Raw genomic sequence first — 20,943 nt, 5'->3', positions numbered from 1 at the left:
GGCTTGGCCACCTCGGCCCCGCCTGCCGGCGTTCAGCGACTCGGCGTGACGTCAGCTCGCAGGAGCTCCGGCACGCGGCCACCATTGGACCGCCTGGACATCTGTCAAGCGGAAGACCCGCCCCGCGGCCCCATTGGCTCTGGGGCCCGCCTTTCTCGCCGGTACGGAAGTGACATATGGGAGTCGGGCCTCGAGGCCTGGCAGCCATCTTGGGGCCCAGCGCCCCTACACGTGCGGAGGCGAGAGCGCCTTGGTCATGTGGCCCAGCGCGCCCTATCACGCGAGAGGGGCGAGGTTTCAGCCTCCAGGGACTTCCGGGCTCCAGAGACCGCCGCTTCCCTTCGCCTCTGCTCTGAGTCTGCCCTGGACCTACATTCTGTTCCGTTCTCTCCTGGAGCAAAGGTAGATCGGACACCGTCCCGCCCCGTTCCGGGGGTGCCGGGGATGATGGGATCAGGCGGTACGCCCCCGCGACAGGGCTCCCCCCCTCCCCACCCCCCGGCCACAGGGAGGGACAGGGATGGAACAGCCGACTTCCTGGCTTCCCCAGCATTTGGGGTCGCTGTCATGAACTTTGGCTGGCTCTCTGAAGTGTCCTGTTGCCCAGCTCCAGCACCTCTCAAGCTCCCTTACGGGACTCTTTAGGGATGATGAAGACAGGGTGCTGGCCAGCGAGCCAGGGGTGGAAGGCTGAGGTCTCCATGCCCACGAAAAGGGGAGCTAACAGGGGCTGCCGAATCAAAGCCTGAGAGCAAGCATATCCACTAGTTTGATGCCCCTTAAGGACGACCACCACTGTGTATCTCCAAAGGATCCTTTATTGACCAGAGCAGGACCGTGGCATTTATATATATATATAAAAAAAAGTTTGAAGATCTGGCAGGCCGGAATCCCCTTGCCCGCCCTCCACCCCCAGCACAGATTTTCCTGCCCCCGCCCCTGCACACAGAAGGGGGATGGATGGCTGCCCCACCCAGGCCGCAAGGCCACGCTCCCCCAGGGCACAGAGGAAAAAGGCTTTTTCATGGCCACCCCCTGAACATCAGAAATCAACAAGTATTCTCTCAAAAGGAAAAAAAAAATACAGAAATCAATTAAAACATTTAAATATGAAAAACCAAAAGGGAACTGGGTGCGGAGAGGCAAGAGAGGAAAGGAATGGGAGTTTCTTGGGAAGGAAGGGTCCCCCATGTCCCCACGCCCATTCATAAACGGGCTTGAGGCCTGGGATCCGAGGCTCACACAGTGAGTTTGCAGTGACACAGCTCCTTGTAGATCTGCCGACGAAGTTTGGGCATGTCCTGCTGGGTGAAGCTGAACGGCTGGGCCAGCGCCAGGTGCTTGCAGTACTGGGTGTTAACAAAGCAGGCCGTGAGCACCCCCCACCCCCACCCCCAAGTCAGGACCTGTGCTACCCCCTTCGCGTGAGTGAGATCCACCTCCCTGGAACTTTCAGAGAACATCCACATTTCACAAAGGGAGCCAAGGTGCCCCAGCCTGGGGCTCAAAGTCTAAAATCACTGCTCTTAGTACCTGAAATACCCGGTGTTAAAATACTGTGCATTGGCGGTTAGGAGGCCACTCTTCTTAGGGCCAGAGACCAAGGAGCAAGAGACCCAGTCCCCATGTGGGACGGGGAAGCCAGGAGAGCCGACGAAATCCATGTTTGCGCTTTCTGACACCTAAGGTTACTCTCTGCTCCACAAGGGGCTGGGAGCAACGGGGCGGGGGCGGGTTGCAGAACAGCCTCCCTCCTCTTGCCCAGCCCTTTAACCCAACTGCCATCTGCTTACCTGTAACACAAAGGCACCGCAGTCACTGTCATTATTCTGCCTGGCCACATTCTAGAAAAGGAGAAGAAGGCAGGCCCTTCGTTTGGAGGCTCCTAGGGGTGTGGCCTCAACTTCTGCCTCCTGCCTTACCTCTGTCACCACCCCGTACTCCTCCCTCTAGAAACTTACCATTTTGAAGTAACCTTTCCAGCCCTGGTGGAAATCCAGCCGGTCTTTCTTCACGGCCTCTGCCTGTAGGTACTTGGCAATATGCTGTGCAGACGGAGAAAAGGAGGGAGCGATGCCCGGTGTCTCCCACAGGAGCCCGGGGTATGGTGGTCACAGGCACCAAGCCCAGGTCTGCTCCTCAGAGGCCCCAGGCCCACCCTTCCGCCGCCAGTGCCGCCACTGGATTTCCTCCCCACTCTTCCCGCCTCCCTCCTTCCCACTCAGACCTTAGGGCAGCGGCGGTTCAGGGTGCGCTGCGAGTCAAAGTAGGTGATGGTGCGTCGCCTCACGTCAACCGAGATGAGGGACCAATGCACCTCCAGGTGGATGGGGATCAGCAGTAGCTCCTTATTGAAGATGTCCACCTAAGGGGGGCAGTGCCAGGGGTCTGGTCAGAGGGCACGGGAGTCCTGCCTACCGTCATGAGGGGTCTAGAGACCAGTGGAGGCGCTGGCAGGAAGCCGCATGGGAGGGCACAAGGCCCAGCCCTCCACCGGAAGGGGCGGTGTCAGAGCACACACCTGAGAGCCCAGGATGGCCCGGGTACTTCCCACACATTAAAGTTACCAGCGCTCAGGAGCGAAGAACCGAGGCTCGGCACTCTGGAGCCAGACTGCGGGGGTTTAGATCTAGCTCCTGCCTTTCCTAGCTCGTGGCCATGGGCGAGCCACTCTATACGCCTCCGTTCTCTTCACTGTAAAAGGCTGGAAACGACAGCCGCTACCTCCTCTGTTTGTTCTGAGAATTAAGTCACACCGAGGACAACGCTGGGTCCCCGGCAAGTGGTCGGTCAGTTACCACGACAATCCTCCGAGGAAGTTCTCTCCCTCGATCTAACGGAGGAAACGGCAGCTGAGACGACTAGGCAACTCGCTGAAGGTCACGGAAGGGGCAGAGGTGGGACTCAGATGCAGTATGCAGAGGCCAAGTTCTTTCACTGTAGGTCCCCCCACCTCTATCGGGAGCAGTAGGCCTGCCAGGTCGGGGAGGGTGTGAGCTCCTGAGCCTGGGGACAGAAACTAAGAAATGCTGCAGCCCACGGTCCTACCTCACTGTAGAAATTTCCTGGCCTTGGAATTGCAGGGCAGGGAAACTAACGAGAGCTATCTTTTCCCCCTCGCCAAACGTGCTCTCTCCTGTCCTCCCCAGTAACGCCTGCTACAAACCCAGGCATCACCCTGATTCCGAGCTTTTCTTCGTTCCCTCGTCCGACCCGCCAGAAAGTACTTCGGTTCTACCTGCAAAGCCCATCCTAGAGAGCGCTCCTGCTCCTCCCTCAGCATCCTGGTCGAGCGTCTGTCTCGCCTTCTTTGCTCGCCTCCTAGTTAGTCCGCCTGCTCCCACTCTTGCCCCACTTCCAATCTCCGTCAAAACAGGAGGCTCTTCCCAGCCCGCTTAAGGCTCGTCAACGGCGCCTCAGCGCACACGGTGACAGCGGCCTCCACGCCCCACGCGATCAGCCCTGGCCAAGCTTCTGATCATATTCCCCCCGCTCACCCTGCCCCAACCACACCAGACACTCCTGTGGGCCTTCTGGGCCCCCCACAGTCTCACCTTGTGTCCCACGTACTCGCCGTCCCCTTCGCCTAAACCACTCTTGCCCCCGAGCCACACGTGACCGGGCCCTCGTCATTCCGGGCTCAGAGAAGAGTGGCCTTCCCGGAGCCACCCACATTCCACGCTACTACATCTCCCTTTTAATTTGTTCACGGCGCCTAACACTAGCTGAAATTTAACTTACTTATTCACACTCCACGAAGGCGAGAAGTCTTCCTTACTTAACACCGAGTCCTTGCTGCCCACGACAGTACCGAACACACAGAAGACCCGTGTTACTTGAAAGACTGAGTGAGCAGCCTCGGGGAAGGGACTCCTAGAAAGCGGAACTCTAATCCTTTACAGGCAAGGCGTTACCCACATACACGTGAACTGGCAACTCACGTTTTTGGTCCACCTTTTCACCCCATCATAACCCTTGGTACGGAGTTTATCGTAGAAGAAACTGTTGAAGAAATGCACCTGTGCCAATGACACAAAAGAGCTGGATGGAGTTAAAAGAGCTTCAGGCCTCCCTGCCAAGTCTCCTCCGCCCCGTCCGCTCCATGTCACTGGGGCTCCGAGGGCCAGTTTCAACAACCTCCACTGCAATCCACTGGGGGCAGAAACCCAATTCTCTTCCTGCTGCCCCTCCCAACTGGTGGGGTGAGCCACAGGGAGAACCACTGCCGACTGGGGGGAAAGGAACAGAGAAGTTCAGGACCTAGGTTACAGGTTTGAATTTAACAGACCGCCTTTTACCACCTCTCCCCCAAACAAAGATCCTCCCTCCGTGAAAAGGGAAGAGATCAAAGGGAGTGCAAAAGCTGCTGGGATCTGCAGAGGTTCTCCTGGGGACTGAAGTACCCTGTCAGGCCTACCTTTTCAGGGACCGTGTCCATGACCAGATCTCCATACATGTTCATCACCTGGGGAGAAGACGGGCGGCAACTTGCCATGGAGGGTGCAGCATGGGCACAGGGCTCCCCCGAGCAGAGGGCCCCAGACACCCTGCTCCCCAAATCCCCTTCGGGGCCCGTTTCTCCCTCCTCCTCACCTGGTCATTGAGCCAGTTCTGTCCGTACAGAGTCCCCAGGTCGTCCATCGTCAGCACGTGCCGCTTATAGGCCACTCGGAAGCCCCTCACCATGGCGTTGCCTGGCATGCGCTGGTACGACTGGATGAGCTGCAGCACCAGGCCCTTCCTGAGTAGGCCAAGGGTGGAGTCACACAAGAGACGAGGGGGCTAGGGCATACAGAAGGACCTTCTACTGCCCAGAATCAGGATCTGTCTCAACTAGTCCCCGTCGGGGCTCGCGTAGCCTTCCGAGGGCCTGCTGAAGGGCCCGCTCCTCGGAAGGAGGCACGTAAGCACGGCGCATGTTTCAGGGGCCCGGGGAAGGACCGCCCCCATCTGCTTACAGGGGGCTTCGCGCTTCACCTGCAGATTCCTCCCCCTCGGTCCCTGCTCCCTCCTCCTCCCCTGAGTCGGTCCCTCTGGGCAGCATTCTCTCCCGACCCCTGACCCCTAGGGCCCCTCAGGCCCCGGCCCTCTTCTGAGGACCCCCCTGTCCTGCCTCACCTGGAAGGTGTAGAGAACTCCTGCTGAAAGATGTCCTCCAGTTTCTCCACCACCTCATCAGTGCTGAGGGGAATGAGGCTGCCGTAAGTCTGAAGGAATTCATCCAAGATGCCTGAGCGGAGAGGAAGAGGAGCGTGTGAGGCCTCCACACTCCAACTTAGGAGCTGGCTGAGAGAAGAGAAGGCCCGGCCGTCTGGGCTCCCTTACTCTGCACGCAGGTCACATGCTCCTCTCGCAGGGGGCTGTGCTGGCCGGCCTTCTCCCCGGGCCGCTCCGCCTCTTCTGCGGCGCCCAGGTCTGAGCCCTGAAAAAGCTCCTGGGCCACGTGGTCCCCGATGCTGCACACATTGCTGATGAGGATGCTGGCGTCAGGGGGTGCCAGGCCTCGCTCCCCTTCTGGCCCAGGCGGTCCCCCAAAGCCATTGGGAAGAGTACAGGAGAGGAGGCCTACAGCGCAGGGGAAACAGGATGGGGATGAGAAATTGGCTAAGATCAAGGAACAATGGTGAGATCAAACGATACAAATTCTAAGACCACGGGGAGGAACCGAAACGGAATCTGCCGATAGGAACTCTAGGGGATGGAAACCGTAAAGCGTGAGAGAAGCATGTCTAACAGGTTACAGAGGAACTGAAGAGAAGAGGTGCTCGTCACAGAAGCAAAAAAAGACTAAGACTCGGAGAGAGGCACACGTCCGAGACATTTACCACCACCATATATACCTGGCACCGAGTACGGCACCCGGTGCACACCGAAGGCTCGATAAATACTCCAGGGACTGATAAAAACACAGCCCGACATGGTCTGCTTGCGTCCCCGAAAGAAACATTCCGAGTGCGAATGCCACACACGGCTATACAGGTGGTAACTGCAGAGAAATCCCATCCCAGCACCAGAGCGGCACCCTTTGCAGATGCACAGAAAAGGGCCCCTTTATTCGGAGAGGCCAAACGAAAAGGGAGCTTGCGTGGATAATAAGACTGACTTTTCTAAACCTCATCTCCCGTTCTCGTCTGTACACAGGACGCCTACTCGGCTCGGGGACTCTGTCACCCGGCCTTGACCGTCTCCCCAGACTTAGATCTTGCTCAAAGTGGGGCTTAAGACATTTCACAGCTATTCTGGACCCCCTCCCTCGCTCTGCCGTCCCACCTGCCTTAGGCCCGGCTCTCACCACAGCAAGAGGCTCCCAATCCTCCTGGATCTGAACCCTGCCCCCACCCTTCCCACACCCCATTCCCACCTTACCGGAGTCAGGGTCCAGAGGAGACTTTGGAGTCCACCTTAATCCATCTTCCTCCACTGGGGGCCCAGAGGACATTGGTGGAGACCCTCTCACCCCGTCCTCAGCCATGAGAGCACCTAGCAGACCGAGCCGGGGCGGAGGTGGCCCCCGAGGGGAGTCAAAACGACAGCAGGGGGATGGCAGCTGTGGTGTCGCACCCCCTTCCTGGGGTGAAAGATGGTTCTTGGGGTGTGCGAGGCTCCGCCGCCGGCCCCGGTGGCGCCCCCAAAGCTTCCAGTGGAATGTCAACGAGGTGCTTTTTGAGTACAGCAGCATCCGGAAGGCTCGCATGGCTCTGCGGCGGCGCTGGGAGCAGGTTTTCCGATGAGTGGGGCGAGGAGGGCGAGGCCGCTGGGAGGTTCCCAGCTGACCCCATCTGGGGGGCAGCCTCCAAGCTGCCCCTTCCTCTTCCTCATCTTCATCCTCATCGTCCTCTTCTTCCTCCTCCTCTTCACTAGCTGACGCATCAAAAGAGGGCCGAGGGACAGGGAGGCGTCTGGCTGGCACTGTGGTCCCTGACCCAGGATCTGGCCCAAACCCTCCACCCGATTTAAGTCGGGGTTTAGGGGGTGGGGGCCAACGAAGACGCTCCCGCCTGGGACTTGAGTAAGCCGGGGCCACGCCAGGTCCAGGAGGCTCAGGCCCCCAAGACCCGGTCCCTTGTATAGTCTCTTTCATCTTCCGGTAGCCTGTAAAACAACGGTTAGAGTGTCAGAATGCAAACACCCCGCACCCCAGATCCTGCCTCTCTTCCTCAGCACGCCGCCTCTGGAATCAGATACAAATAACCTAAGAAAAGAGGAAAAAGCGCAAAACCCCTACGAATTTCCGATCTTTTCGGTTAACAAGATCCACAGGGGCCCTTCGGAGTCCATGCCCCCATCTCTCCCCCGATCGCAGAGGAGCAAGGGAGAATGGCTAAGCAGCAGGATCTTATTTCTCGGACCCCCAGGTTAAAGCCACTGTTGTCAGTATTTAATGCCACCAGGAGTTTCCTAATTGGGAACCTAGTAAGGGCAATGGCTCAGCAGGAGACTCCTGACAGGATACAGAGATACCTGAGGACACAGCTTCCACCGGGAAACCGGGGTCTAGAGTGGGGAGAGAGTGAGTGCTCTACCACCTCGGAATGAATGGGGTGGGGTGGGGAGGGTACGGGCATGCTCAGGTCGTCTCAGGAGGGAATGGGGATCCCAGGGCTACGGTTCAGGTAGTAAAATCTAACGAAAACGGAAGAATGTTAAGGGAAACTGAAAGAGAACCCAACCGGTGCTCAGGCAGCCGGATCAAGCCGCTGGGACAGAACTGAGCCGCGTGAGCCAGGTTGGCCCAGCCCCCTCTCCTGCTCCGCTCCCGGGGGCCAGAATGCGTCCCACACCGGTTTGGTCCTGGACAGTTCGGCGCCCGAGGGCCTGAAGAAGCCCCTTCGAGGGCCTCCTGGGCCCCGGTTTGGTGGGAATGAGATCCAGGAATGGGAGAGGCCGCGGCAGGGCTGGGGGAAGGGTAGGGGGCGTCCTCACCGGGAGCGGGGAAGCCGGGCGGACGGGCCCGAGGGCGGGCGTCTCCGGCCTCAAGCTTCCCGGCTCATCTCTCCGGCGACGGCGGCGGCCCCGCCACTCCTGCTGTCTTCAGGCGCAGCCCTCTCAATTCAGGATTCCAACGCTTCTGGGCCGCGCGCCGCGCCGCCGAGCCGCCCCGCCGCGGCCGCCGCTTGCTCTGCTCCAGCCTCCACCTCCACCACCTCCCCCTCCTCCTCCTCCTTCTCCTCCTTCCCCTCCCGCGAGCCCCAGGCCCACCGGCGCTGGCGGCGCACGATTAGTACGTCACAGCCGGCGAACAGCGCCGGCGCGGCCAGCGCGCGCCTAGTCCCGCCTACCCCCGAACGTAGACGCCACGGGACCGTCCCGCCCCCGAGCCCCGTGCAGGGCTGCGCCTGCGCACGCTGGCTGCTCCCGGCCGCGCGCGACTAGCCCATCGCGTTCCCTTTTGCGCCTGCGCGTCCCCCACCGCTGCGTGTCCCGCTGCGTAGCGCTTCTCGGCGCTGGCGGGGCCCGAACCCCGGGGCCTTGGTACCTCGGTCCCCGGCGGCGCGCCGGAGGACAGCCGGGAGGGCCGGGAGATCCCGGTACAGGGACGGGGCTGAGGCAAGGCAGCGGGGGAAGTGGAAGTCGTTTACTCTCCTATTTAAGTTTAAGCGGGTCTTGAGCAGAAAGAAAGCTCGAGGAGTGAAGGAAGACCAGCATTCGGGCCAAGATTTACCCGAGGCTGCCCGGCGACCCGTCCCAGCCCCGAGAGGCTTGGAGGGCCCGTCACGCTAGGGGAGCGGAGGGCAGGAAAGGCGGAACTTGGCACCCGTAGGGTGGTGTGTCTGCAAAGGGACTGTCGTCGTCGTCGTCGGGCACCCCTTCCCCCCCCCCCCCAGACGGACGCACAAGAAACACACCCCTGGAGATAGTGATGGGAGCCGAGTCAGGGCCCCGTTGGTGGAGAGGGAGGTGAGGGCGGGGCTTCTTGTGGAGGGAGGAGGCAGCGGGTACCTGGAGAGAGGTGTGGCGTGGGGAACCAGGAGTTTCCCGAGTGGAGGGAGGCTTCGTGGACTTCTGCCAACAGGCAGGCTGCTTCTCTCAAGCTGCCGCTAGATGGTGGTGCTGTTCTGGAAGCAATCCAGTGGGACTTAAAGTAGGTCTCCACCAAGGCCTGGCACTGCCCCCCTTTTCTCCCCCCCACCCCCCAAGAATGTGGGGCTGGATGGGGGACGAGAGCAAGAGATTACACTTCTTTAATATCCGTGAAGTCGAAGTCCAGGGGATGGGGGCGGAAAGGGAAAAGGGAGGCACGGAGATTCGTGAGTCGTCAAACCCAGGGTTGCAGTCAACCCTAGAAGAGGCCTCTGTTCCTGTTAGCTCTTGGCTGCCTCCACTATGTCCCCACCCCAGTCTTCCGAGCTTGAGACCACCTCAAAATCACAGTTTCACAAAGCCCAGGAAGGTTCCAGATGGCGAGAGGCTAAGCTTCGCCCTTCCCCGGGGGATTGTGACACTCAGAATATCCCCTTGGTGTAGGTGGAAGACACCTGAGAGGAGAGAAGAGATGCTCAGTGAGGTCACGGTCACGCAGACTGACGTCGCCCCTCCCTTCTCCAGCTCAACCTCTTTTGCGCTTTCTGTCCTTCATTCCAGAGCCACCTCTCCACCCAGGCTTCCAACCCCCTGCCGGAGCTTCCTCGTCACCACCCCCCCCCCCCCGGGGTCAGAGAGACCCTGCTCTTCTCACGACCCCCACCCCCTCCACCGCCCACAGGGCTCCCACCTGCACTGTAGCAACTATTGTAGGCCCAGTCCGGATTGGAAGGCATACTTCGTATACAACGGAATAGCGTCTCCTGCCTTCCCCGGCCCTCCCGGGACACCACCTGACCCATGGTGAAAGTCACATCGTGGAACAGGACCTGGCAGGGAACGGAGGAGAAACGAGATGGCTCAGTGCTGGGAGGCCTCGGGAGCCTGGACAAGAGAGCCAAGGAAGGAAGGAGGGTCTTCTAAGTTTGGTATGAACAGAAGGGTCAGGAATTCTCAGTAGCAGGACTTACGGGCCCTGGGAGAACGGACCTCCGGCCCCCCACATGAGGCGTAGGGTATGTTTGGGATTACCTGGCTATACAGCAGATAAACTCCAGTGTCCCAGACTCGAACAACGTATCCTTGAGCCTCCAGGCTTCTCCCACGCTTAAGAGCTGGTTGCCAGATCACCTCTGTCACATCAGAGTCCTCTGGGGGTGAGGGGTGGGGCAGTCAGGATCTCCCTGCATTCTCAGACACTCTTCGCCCCCAGGAGTCTCTTGGGCCCAGGTGCCAGCCCCCCAGTTCCCCAATCCGGCCCTTCCCCAAAAGCCGTTATCGAAGAAAACTGCTCACCCTTAGAGGTGATGTTGATGGGGACAAGGTGCAGAACGGAGTGCTTCTCTGAGGAGAGAGGGGAATCTGAGCAGTGCCCACCTGCCCCGGCCGCCCTGTGCTCAGCCCCTCCGCCCTCACCCTGGCTGCGGATAACCGTCCCCAGATCCCCATGCGGCTGGATCACCTCCCACCCCGGCTGCACCCCGGAGGCCTCACTCTTCTGTTTATGGGTGAGCACTGCTCTCTTTCTCCGGGACCTCTCCCCATTCTCCCAGGCTTCCAGGGCGTCAGGGCTCTGCTCACGGAAAGAGGGTCGGGGTTAGGCTGAGATGCAAGGGTCCCAGGCAGCCTCTCTTCCCAGCCCGCCCCCTCCCTCCGCCCCAGGAGTGCCTCACATCTCTCATGCACTTTTCCCCAGCAACCTGAGTCTCGGTGCTGGCTCTCCTCCAGGATCTGTTAGGTACGAGAAGCATTAATCTTTAACAATTTCCTTTCCCGGAATGGCTGCTCCCTTGACCTCCAAACCTGGGACCCTCTCTCGCACCTACTCAAAACTTTACAGACCGAGAGGCTAGAACCAAGAGGTCTGGAGATGGCCCCGCCATCCATCCCTTTCTCCCCCACGCCCTTCTCCCCTCACTCACCTGCTCCCGGAGGCTCGGCCACGGATGCCCTTCTTCCTCCTTGCAGGGCCCTCCAGTCCTCTGCAGCCGAGTCACCTCTCTCCTTAGATTTTGCAGCTCTGTTTGCTGGGTCAGCAGGGCCATGGCACACGCCACAGCCCCTAGAGCCGCCCCCCAACTCAACCAGAGGGCGACTGAGAGCGCCGGCTCTCGGGCCGGGCCCCCCATGTCTCCCGGTGGCCCTCTGGGGGCTGGCAAGGAAGGAGACGAGGCTGGCATGAGCCGGGGACCCTGCAGAGAGCAGTGGCCTCAGGAGTGGGGTGGCGAGGAGGTGGTGGGGAGGGTGGGGGTGCAGAAGGGAAGAAGAAGAGTGTTACGCAAGGGAGAAATAAAAAGGAACTTGAGAATAAAAAGGAAGGAGGAGGAAAACTGGCTAGGGGCACTGCTGGAGCTCCTGGCACCCCACTGCGGGGCCGGTGGCGCCTTGAGACACGCTCCCCCGCCCCCCTCCCCCCCACACCCTTCTCCAGCCTCAGGAGAATTTGGTGACAATCTGTCTAGGAAGGACGGGACTGCCAGTGACACCCAGGAAGCAGCCTGAGCACGGGAACCCTGGGAGGGCCCCAGGAGTGGGGGAGGGAAGGTCGGCTGCCCCGGGGCACAGTGCCAAGAGCAGGGATGGAGGGACAAGCTGGGCAGCTTGGGGGTCAAGGGGTGAGGGTGGGAGACCCTCTGGCTGAGCCTCGGGAGAGGTCTCTGGGCAAGTTGGCTGGGAATGACTGAACGTGCAAAAGGAGGGGAGGGGGCGGATGGGGAGGAGAGCCAGGGTCGCGGAAGCCAGAAACTGGCCGAGTTCTGGGGTTAGGGCCAGGCCGGGTGTGTTGGAATAAGGCCTGCGCTACTCCCTGTGCTGAACTTGGCAAGCAGGACTTCCTGTTTCCCGAGAAAAGCTCTTACATAAGGCTCTGGTCAAAGAGAGAAAGAGACAGCCCCAAGCACCCTACCGCTGGAAGGTTCCTCCCCTGGACCCAGGCGCCCCCTCTCCCCCCCGGGGCCGCGTCCTGCTTCCTGACCCCGAGCTCCCCTGCGAGCCTGCTCCCACCCCACATCCAGGCCAGGGCTTGGGCCCGCACCTGCTGAATGTCCAGAGGCTCCCGCTCCTCCCAGCCAGGGATCACCCTCGGGAGGAAGCCCGCCTCCTAGGTAAATGAGGCGGCTTCTGCTGGACCTTGGGCAGAGGATTGATTTTTTTTTCCTGGCAGTTTGCCTTTTGACTCTCTGCTCATGCCTCAGGGGTCAGAAGCATGTGGGTCCCCATTCCCGAGCCTGTACATTGCCCTGGAGTCCCAGCCGTCCCGCACCCCACCCTTCGATGCCCAGCCCCCCTTGCCATGGCCCTCGGCTACCCTGAGAACTGTTCCCTAAGTCCCAATAGAGAGACCGTGGGGGCGCCTGGGGGGCTCAGTCAGTTAAGCTTCCGACTTCGGCTCAGGTCACGATCTCACGGTTCATGGGTTCGGGCCCCGCGTGCGGCTCCGTGCTGACAGCTCGGAGCCTGCAGCCTGCTTCACATTCTGTGTCTCTCTCTCTCTCTCTCTGCCCCTCCCCTACTCGTGCATTGTCTCTCTCTCTCTCCCTCTCTCTCAAAAACATTAAAAAAAAAAAAAGAGAGAGAGAGACCGTGGCTTATTCTCTTTAATATTCACTTATCAACATTTTGTCACAATAATAATAAAAATAATATCTGTTTTAAAAATCCACAGGGAATTATCGGGAAGGATCTCGTCTTGCTCTTAGCCCTCACGTTTGGGAACTCCTGGCCCCATCTCAGTCTCCCTGGCGTCCAGCCCCTCTTAGTGCCTGAACAGGCGGTGGGGACCCACCCTCACCCAGAGTAGAGTAGACACAGTGTCCGGGGGCAGGGTGGGGAGGTTGTGGCCAGGGCGGGGAGTCAGGAGATAAATGGGGGGGGGGGGGGGCGTCGAAAGACCAGGGGTTCAGGAGCTAGTGAGGTGCAGGGGGGAGTGGGTGTCAGAGGAGAAGGGGGTTATCTATGTGGCGTGGCAACACGTGAACAGCCCAAGCAGCCTGCAGAGGGGGGGCAGGTCTGGGGCGAGGAGCAGCGGAGGGTGGGGCCCGGGGCGCCACCGGGGCCCCTCAGTGAACCTGGAAGAGTCCGAAGTAGGTGAGGAAGGGGGCGGCCTTGAGATGGGCCCAGGGGAGGGTGCGGATCCGCAGGGAGGACCCTGGCCGGAGGGGCAACAGCCCAGACACGTGGCAGAGGCGGACCTGGGACCCCGGGGAGCTGGCGGCCGTGGCGGAGAATTCTTCCAGGCAGCGCAGGGCCAGCGCGTCGTCCACCAGCAAATCGAGCTTCAGGTAGACGGCCTTCCCCTCGTCAAAGTGCACCTACGGGGAGGCGGGAGGCGACACGGTCTCCGTGTCCCCTGTCCTCGGTGACCCAGGGATCCACCCCCCCCCAACCCCAGCCCAAAGCCCGAGCTCCCCGCCCACCTGGAGCTGCCCCCGCCCCGTGCCCCGGACCCTTGTCCCCCGGTTCCCGCTTCCCCCCCGGAGCCAGGTGGGGTTACCTGACTGTACAGGTAGTAGAGCCCAGCCCGAGTGACTGTAAATTCCCCGCTCTGGCGGTCATAGCGCAGTGGGTTGGAGCTGTTGATCTTGGCCTCCTCCCAGCCACTCACCGTCCCGTCCACACCTGAATGTGGGTGTTCAGAGATCGGGGAGAGTCCCTTCCCAGGACTTCCTCACACTCCCCAAAGACCCATCGGGTACAGAAGACTCGGGGGCCCGCTGGGCCCGGAAGACAGACACGTGGCCCCGGGCCCCGGGTGGAGTCACGGCCCACGGAGCCTGTAGTGTAATAGGAAGTTCCGTGCAGAAATGCAACGTATGTGTGACCAGAGGGGTCGGGAGCAACCCGTCACCAGCCACTTCTGGGGAGAAGAGCCAGATGGAAGGAGAGGTGGGGGGGGGGGGTTTGATATTTTGTGTCTCTAGTTTTTTAAATACTTATTTGGGGGGGGGAGTGACCATGAGTGGGGGGAAAGCAGAGGGGGAGAGAGAGAGAGAGAGAGAGAGAGAGAGAATCCCAAGCAAGCTCCATGTTCAGCACAGTCTGTCGAGGGGCTTGATCCCACGAACCCTGAGATCATGACCTGAGCTGAAAGCAAGGGTCAGATGCTTGACCAACTGAGCCACCCGGAAGCCCCTGTCTCTACTGTTTGTCTGTTTTACTTTGAGACCATATATGGTACTTGAATCGTATACTACTGGGGTTATTAAAATTGAAAATAACAAGGGGCGCCTGGGTGGCTCAGACGGTTGGGCATCCGGCTTCAGCTCAGGTCACGATCTCGCGGTCCGTGAGTTCGAGCCCCGCGTCGGGCTCTGGGCTGATGGCTCGGAGCCTGGAGCCTGCTTCGGATTCTGGGTCTCCCTCTCTCTCTGCCCCTCCCCTGCTTGTGCTCTCTCTCTCTCTCAAAAATAAACATTAAAAAAAAAAGTGGTACCCAAGTGTCCATCAGACGATGAATGGGTAAGGAAAATTGTGGTACAGCCATACAATGAGAAATTATTCAACCACAAAAAGAAATGCTATGGGGGCGCCTGGCTGGCTCAGCCAATTGAGCGTCCAACTCTTGATTTTGCCTCAGGTCGTGATCCCAGGGTCGTGGGATTGAGCCCTTTGTCGGGCTCCTCTGGGATCGTGGAGCCTGCTTGGGATTCTCTCTCTTGCCCTCTCTCTCTGCCCCCCCCACCCCAAAATAAGTAAATAAACTTTTAAAAATAGAGTTTAAATGGGCGAATTGTATGGACCCTGAAGCACAGCTCCATAAAGATGTACCGGAAAAACAAAACAAACAAACAAACAAAAAAACACCACTCTAGAGCTGGACCAGTTACAAATTGCAAAGAAGGTGAATACTAAAATGACAGCGCACAACTCAAGTGGCTTCCCGGGTCCTCCCAGGCCCGCCCCAGTCCACCTCTCCAATGTCACCTCTCTCTCGCTGCGCCAGCTCACAGGACTCCCGCCTCCTTCCTGTTCCCGCCGCACACCTGGCACCTTCCCTAGGCCAGATCCCGACTCCGCTGGGAACCCTTCCCCGGCCACCCTGGCGTGGCCAGTCCGGCCTGTCTTTCACCTGCTCGCCACGGCCCCCCGCCTTCGGAGCAGCCGCCGTCGCAGGAAGTCATCCGGTTTAGTTACACAGGAGGAAGTGTGGGGTCCCACCCGGCCTTACTGTCTACTGTGCCGTGGCCCCCGGGGCTGGGCCTGCTCGGAGTGGGCGCCCAGGGGACACTGGTGGGAGGAAGGAGGGGGGTGGCCCACGTGGCCCCCCGGCTGTGGCTTCGTGTGGCTCTGGCGGCTGCTGTCCCGGGCCTCGCTGGCGGCCTTCCCCCTCTGCCAGCCCCGGGGCGCTGTCCTTGCTACTTTCGCAAGGACGTGGTAACGCTTGGCGGGCGTTCTCCTGCCCACCTCCGAGATACCCGTCACCCTGCAGACTCCCATGTGGGCCCCCAGCCCCGCTCTTTCCTGCGTCCTCCCCACCCCGCTCACTGTGCCGTCACCATCATCCGGACCCAAACTGAGCGCGGCCCCTCCACCCCGGCCTCGCCTTCTGTCTCTGTTCCCGCATCTGGCTCCGGGTTCTTGCCCCCACGGGGTACCCAGGCCCCTCTCGGCCCCCCCCAGTGTGGTCTCCGCCACTCTCACCGGGATTCTTCCCAGCCTCCTTCCTCCTCGGGCCCCCCCTCAGTCTCCCCGGTCCCCGGCTCCAGTATATTCCCTACACACAGCCACGGGGAGTGAGGTTTCAAAAACGCAGATGTGAGCCTGCCTCTACTTGCTTTGACCTTGGAATGACTTCCAGAACGCCTGTGTGGCCCGGCTCCATATTCTTGTCCAACCTCGAGTCTCATGCTGTTCCGCCAGCAATTCCCTCCGACCACGCTAGGCTTCTCCTGGTCGCCCGGCCTCATCATCCCCTTGCCAGACTCGGGGCTTTGGCACAAGCGGCTCCTTCCACCTGGCACGCCCTTGACCCCTGGTCCATCTTACATTCGCGCTTCAGGGTCCACGCCTTTCTGAGACAGGAATCCCGACTCCACTGTAAAGTTGGGTGTCTTCCTCTTCGCCACCGCCTACCTCTGGCTACTTTCATTCTTGTTCCTGTCCCAGCCTACCGTAACTTGCAAATCCCTATGCCTGTCTCCTCTCCTAGGCAGTGACTTTTTCTCGCGAACAGGTCTGGGTATCATCCCCCGTGGGCGCCCGGCCCGGTCCTTACCAACAGCAGGCGCTCAGTGCGTGTGTGTTCCGTCAGGGGACGAATGAATGTCTGGGTAGCTGCTAAAATAAATGGCCCATCTGGAGGGGAGGAAGGCCGGCCTGGGGCCTGAAGAGGAGGGGGAGAGAAGGAGGGAGGGCGCGCCCCGCTATGGGACCAGCCTGGGCGAAGGCTGGTTGTGGCCAGGGGGCACGGGGTCCCTGGGACCACGATGTCCGCCAATGTCACCACCACAAACCTCAAATGGACATTCTTTATAGCCTGGCAGCCTTCCTGCTCCTCCCCACGAAGCTCGCTCTTGTAGTCCTCAAGATAAGCGTTTTGTACCACCGCTGCTCACCCCCCGCCCACCCTCCTCACTCTCCCGAGGACCTAGAAGTCATCACGCAAGGGCTCCCTCACGTCCCCCCACCAGCACTAAAAACTGACCTGTCGTCACATTCTCCAGGGGATGATGTGTTCCTCTCTCGGTTCTGGAACCCACCCCTGGCCCCCTTCCTGGACGCTGCCCTGCAGGCTCCCCCCCACCCCCGCACCAGGCATGTCTGGGACACAAGCCCGCGCTGGCTGGGTTCAAACCCGGGCTCCACCCCTGGGTATCCTCGAGGCCTCACACAGGTTAAGTGGCCTCTATCTACCGGGCCGCCTGGGTGGCTCAGTCGGTTAAGCGCCCACCTCTCGGTTTTGGCTTAGGTCATGATCTCGCAGTTCGTGAGATCGAGCCCCGCATCGGGCTCCGTGCTGACAGCTTCCTTTTAGGGCTATTGCAGAGACTGGATGAATGTTCCATTCAGTAGCCGTTGGCTAAGACCCCTGTGGGGTTGCTCATCACCAGAAGGACTGCACCCTTCCTCCATACACAGCTCCCTCCAGCTACTGGCCTGTTGCTCCGCTCGTCACAGAGAAACTTCTAGAAAGGGTTGTCACCGTCTCCAATTCCTAGTTCCCATTTTCTTTTAACCCAATCCACACTGGCGTCCCTCCTAACGGGGCCACTGAAACCGCCCACGTCCAGGTCACCAGCTGACTTTTAAGGTTACCAAACCCAGCAGTCATCTCATGTGACCACTCAGCTGCATGGGGCACAGATGGCCACACCCTCCTGGGTGAGACCGAGGCTTCTCCCAGATCACAGGACACTCCCCTCCCCGGTTTCTTCCCTTCTGTCCGGCTGCTTTTCTCAGCGTCCATTGGGCTGTCTTTGGCCTCCCCTCTGGATGTCCCGAGAGCCTCAGGAACTCACTCTGGGGGTGCTTCTTCCTCGCGGTGTTTCATCCAATCCTACAGCTCTCAATACCACGTCTGTGGCTGTGACGCCTGACTATGCACGTCCTGACCTAGCCTGAGCCGGCCCACGATGTCCGGCCAGCTATTTGTGGAAGCCGCTGGCTGATTATTAAACACTTAATGATTACTTTACGTATCTCCCAACCCATTTCTCCCCTGGTTAACGCCACCTCAATAAATGGCATCATTAGGGGCGCCTGGGTGGCTCCGTCGGTGAAGCGTCCGACTTCAGCTCGGGTCATGATCTCGCGGTTCGTGGGTTCGAGCCCCGCGTCGGGCCCTGCGCTGACAGCTCGGAGCCTGGAGCCTGCTTCGGATTCTGTGTCTCCCTCTCTCTCTGCCTCTCCCCTGCTCATGCTCTCTCTCTCTCTCTCAATAATAAATAAACGTTAAAAAAAAACAAATGGCATCACGATTCCCAAAGATGCCCAAGTTCAAAACCTAGAAGTCATTTGTGATTCCTTCCTTCCCCTTCCCCCGCACAGCCGACTCATAAGCAAGCCGCTAGCTTCAAGCCGCATACCGAATCTATCTACTTCACTTAGAGGCCTTGGCAACGCAGGTGGGATGGAGTAGTTGGGGGGGGGGGGGAGGAGAGTCTGGGAGGGGAAGGGGCCAGAGACCGGGTTTGAGGTTCTGAGGTCATAGTGCTGAGTTGGAAGGTCGGGTAAAGGTGGAAAAGAAGAGCCCAGTAGAAACATCTTGAGAAAAGTGATCAGAGTGGTGAAGATTCATAGAATACGGGAGGGGGGTGGCGGGGGGAGAGGAGGGAAGAATCCAATGTGCTTGCACAAGAGCGAGGCCTAATGCTTGGGTGGGGGCAGACTGCCTGGGTTCCCACGCCTGGGTCACAGACAAAGTCCACGTGTGGGGGGCTGAGAGAACCGAGCCCCTGAAGATTTTCTTGAACTGGCTTCTGGGGTTCCCCAGCTGAAGGCAGGGAGGATGGTGGGAAGGGAAAGGTTTTGAGGGGCTCCTTCTCCAGGAGGTCAGTGCTGTGGGGGGCAGGGGAGAGCAGGGGCAGGTGGGAATGGGGTCTCACCGGCCTGCGCTCCGTCCTGTCCCGGTCGTGGGTGAACTGTAAGACACAGGAAAGGGTGGGTGAGACCTGGCCTGCCCCTCCACCACCCGCCCTCCCTGGGCATAGCTCCCCCATCACCCACCTTCATAGTGAGCTGCGATCACTCTGCGAGCCCTTGCTTTCCGGCCTTTGGGTGCTGAGAATCAAGGAAAGACAGATGGGCAAAATAGTGCCCAGAAGCCACTCTCCAGCCCCTTCTCCCTCTCAGAAGCCCAGCATCCCCCTTCTGGTCCAGGCTCCTGTCCTCAGAACCTCGGGCCTTATCTCCCTCCACAGGTAGAATGACTATATCATTTCTCATCCAAACTGGGTTGTTTCTGAGAGCAAAAGTCTTGCTATTAATAATCGCACTGACAAAACACTTGTCAGCTGGGACAGTCCTGTGCAAACCTGGGCCTGTAGTCATACGATCATCCCATTCAGAAGTTTCTTAGCTTATTTGGGCCCGGGGCCCCTGACTCCCCAACGCCGCTCTGTGTCTCCATCAGGACCCCAGGGGCTGTCCTAACCCCAGACCATCCCTCCTTCCCATTTGGCTTAGGGTTTGAAATGAGAAGCAGGTCCAAGTGATGGAACAGGCTTCAGAGAGAGGGCCAGAATTCTAGGTTTGAGCGTGCCTCAACTGCTTAGTTGCATGACTGTGAACCGCCCCCCCCCCGCCCCGCCCCAACACTGTCTGTGCCTCAGTTTCTCCATCCCGCCTGTCAGTGAGGTTCGTGGTTTCGGCTCTGCCCGCTTTGTGGGGCTATTAGGGCAAACAAACGCAATAATGACTGCAGAAGCCACGGCAGCCCCGTCCATGTTCCTGTTCCCGAAGGTGGGATAAGGGGTGCTCACCGCTCCTGCGAGGCCGCGCCAGCCGCTTCAGGAAAGGCCCGGCATCTCGGCTTTCCTCTAGCTGGAGATTCAGTTCCTAAGGGAATTAAGGGCAGGGCTAAACCAGGGTCTTGCCTGGGGACCAGCAGAGACGTAAACTGAGACCGACAGGGGGCCCCGTCAGGAGAGGCACCAGCCAGCAGCAGGCACAGAAGCCTTAGGGGGGGTCCAAGGGGAGGCAAGGTCCCCCCCCCCCCGTCTCATACCCCCCCTTCACCCGCGGCCAATAAACACTCCGTACTCAGGTGACCCAGACCCCTCGCACGCAGCCGTCACCCTCTCTCCCCGTCGCTTACCCGTGCACGGCGGTGCACACCCCCGCGCACACGCGCGGCCGGCGCCGCCAGGGCACACCCCGCACCCTCCGCTCGCACACGCTCCCCACGCCCAGGCGCGCGCGCCCGCCGCCCACGGCCACTCACCGGCGGGTCCGGGTCCTCCTCTGCCACCAGCTCCCCCTGGGAAGGCTCCTGCTGGGAAGGACGCAGCGTCACCCAGCCCTCCTCCACCTGACATCTCACCCTCCACCCATCTTCCTGGCCCCGAGCCCTCGGCCCACCCGGCCGCGCCCGCCGCTCCGCAGACGCGGCTCCGGGCCGGCCCCGGGAGGGCTGCGCCGCGGGGGCCTCACCTGGGCGGGCGGCGGGGGCCGGCGCCCCAGGCTGACCGCGGCCAGCAGGAGGCCGAGGCAGGCGAGCGCCAGGCCCAGGCCCAGCGCGAGCGGGGCCAGCAGGGCGGTGCCCGGCTCCCCCAGGAGCCCCCTCCGCCTCTGGCTCCGACGGCCGGCCATGGGGGCGGGGGGCTGTGCCTGCCGCGCCGCCCCCCCCTCCCGGGACCCGCGGGGGCGAGGGAGGGGGAGCGGGCGGAGCGGGCGGCGGAGAGGGAGGGGCGACGGACGCGCCCGGGGAGGGGAGCGCTCAGGAAGCCGGACGCTGCTCGTGCGCCGGGGCGCGGGCGGCCGGGCGCGTGCACCGCGCAGACCCCGGGAGGAGGCCCGCGCCGTCGGCCCCGTGCGCCCGCGGGGCCGGGGTTGGCGGGAGGGGCCCCGGCCTGGGGGGGGGGAGGGGGGGCGGCGCGGGCGGCGGGGGCGCGGCGCGCGGGGCCTCCACCCGGCCCGGGGGCGGCGGCGGCGGCGGCGCTGGCGGCGGCGGCGGGACTCCCGCGCCTCCGACGGGTCTAGTTGATTTCAGGCTCCTGCCCGAGGTCACCGCGCGGTGTGGTTGGGGCCAGAGCAAGTTTGGACTTTATCGGCTGCACCGCAGGCCGGTACTTCCGTGCAAGTGATGAGAGAGCCTAAGGCCCATTGAGGGCCAAGCGCAAGCCAGCACCATCCCCCCCCCTCCCCGCCCTCCCCTGCCCCCACCCCCGAGATGGGATGTGTGTGCTATTCCTCAGGCACTCCCGGCCGCCCGAGAACAAAGGAGAGGAAAGAAAAACGAATGGTTAACTGATAGAGATCACAGTC

The 20,943-nt window shown here is 60.8% G+C and overlaps 3 protein-coding genes across 7 annotated transcripts; all 3 read right to left on the bottom strand.

Moving 5' to 3' along the window:
- Positions 1-800: 800 nt before the first annotated feature.
- On the bottom strand, positions 801-8,036 carry SENP3 (SUMO specific peptidase 3). 2 transcript variants are annotated; one of them, XM_043582954.1, is made up of 11 exons: positions 7,924-8,036; positions 6,367-7,092; positions 5,326-5,565; positions 5,119-5,230; positions 4,594-4,741; positions 4,418-4,465; positions 3,942-4,019; positions 2,228-2,365; positions 1,962-2,045; positions 1,794-1,844; positions 801-1,349 (listed from the first exon to the last, which is right to left on the bottom strand). In XM_043582954.1, exons 2-11 carry the CDS (start codon positions 7,079-7,081, stop codon positions 1,239-1,241), a joined length of 1,725 nt encoding a protein of 574 aa, XP_043438889.1. In that variant the 5' UTR covers positions 7,082-7,092; positions 7,924-8,036; the 3' UTR covers positions 801-1,238. The 2 variants fall into 2 exon arrangements, with proteins under 2 accessions (XP_043438889.1, XP_043438890.1); XM_043582955.1 differs by lacking the exon at positions 7,924-8,036 and having other exon boundaries at positions 6,367-7,106.
- Positions 8,037-9,164: 1,128 nt separating this feature from the next.
- Positions 9,165-12,157, bottom strand: TNFSF13 (TNF superfamily member 13). 3 transcript variants are annotated; one of them, XM_043582963.1, is made up of 7 exons: positions 12,056-12,157; positions 10,944-11,173; positions 10,516-10,594; positions 10,318-10,365; positions 10,054-10,172; positions 9,713-9,851; positions 9,165-9,476 (listed from the first exon to the last, which is right to left on the bottom strand). In XM_043582963.1, the coding sequence occupies exons 2-7, from the start codon at positions 11,148-11,150 to the stop codon at positions 9,367-9,369; spliced, it is 702 nt and encodes a 233-aa protein (XP_043438898.1). In that variant the 5' UTR covers positions 11,151-11,173; positions 12,056-12,157; the 3' UTR covers positions 9,165-9,366. The 3 variants fall into 3 exon arrangements, with proteins under 3 accessions (XP_043438898.1, XP_043438897.1, XP_043438896.1); XM_043582962.1 differs by having other exon boundaries at positions 10,944-11,213; positions 12,056-12,150; XM_043582961.1 differs by lacking the exon at positions 12,056-12,157 and having other exon boundaries at positions 10,944-12,005.
- Positions 12,158-12,599: 442 nt separating this feature from the next.
- Positions 12,600-20,449, bottom strand: LOC122484896 (tumor necrosis factor ligand superfamily member 12-like). 2 transcript variants are annotated; one of them, XM_043582966.1, is made up of 7 exons: positions 20,110-20,449; positions 19,901-19,951; positions 19,440-19,515; positions 18,685-18,738; positions 18,564-18,599; positions 13,514-13,638; positions 12,600-13,331 (listed from the first exon to the last, which is right to left on the bottom strand). In XM_043582966.1, exons 1-7 carry the CDS (start codon positions 20,266-20,268, stop codon positions 13,080-13,082), a joined length of 753 nt encoding a protein of 250 aa, XP_043438901.1. In that variant the 5' UTR covers positions 20,269-20,449; the 3' UTR covers positions 12,600-13,079. The 2 variants fall into 2 exon arrangements, with proteins under 2 accessions (XP_043438901.1, XP_043438902.1); XM_043582967.1 differs by having other exon boundaries at positions 19,901-19,948; positions 20,110-20,448.
- Positions 20,450-20,943: the final 494 nt, after the last annotated feature.

Source organism: Prionailurus bengalensis, chromosome E1 (assembly GCF_016509475.1).
Source record: "Prionailurus bengalensis isolate Pbe53 chromosome E1, Fcat_Pben_1.1_paternal_pri, whole genome shotgun sequence".
NCBI classification, from domain to species: Eukaryota; Metazoa; Chordata; class Mammalia; order Carnivora; family Felidae; genus Prionailurus; species Prionailurus bengalensis.
Note: the sequence above shows the minus strand (reverse complement) of the source record. Positions and strands in the feature narration are given on the sequence as shown.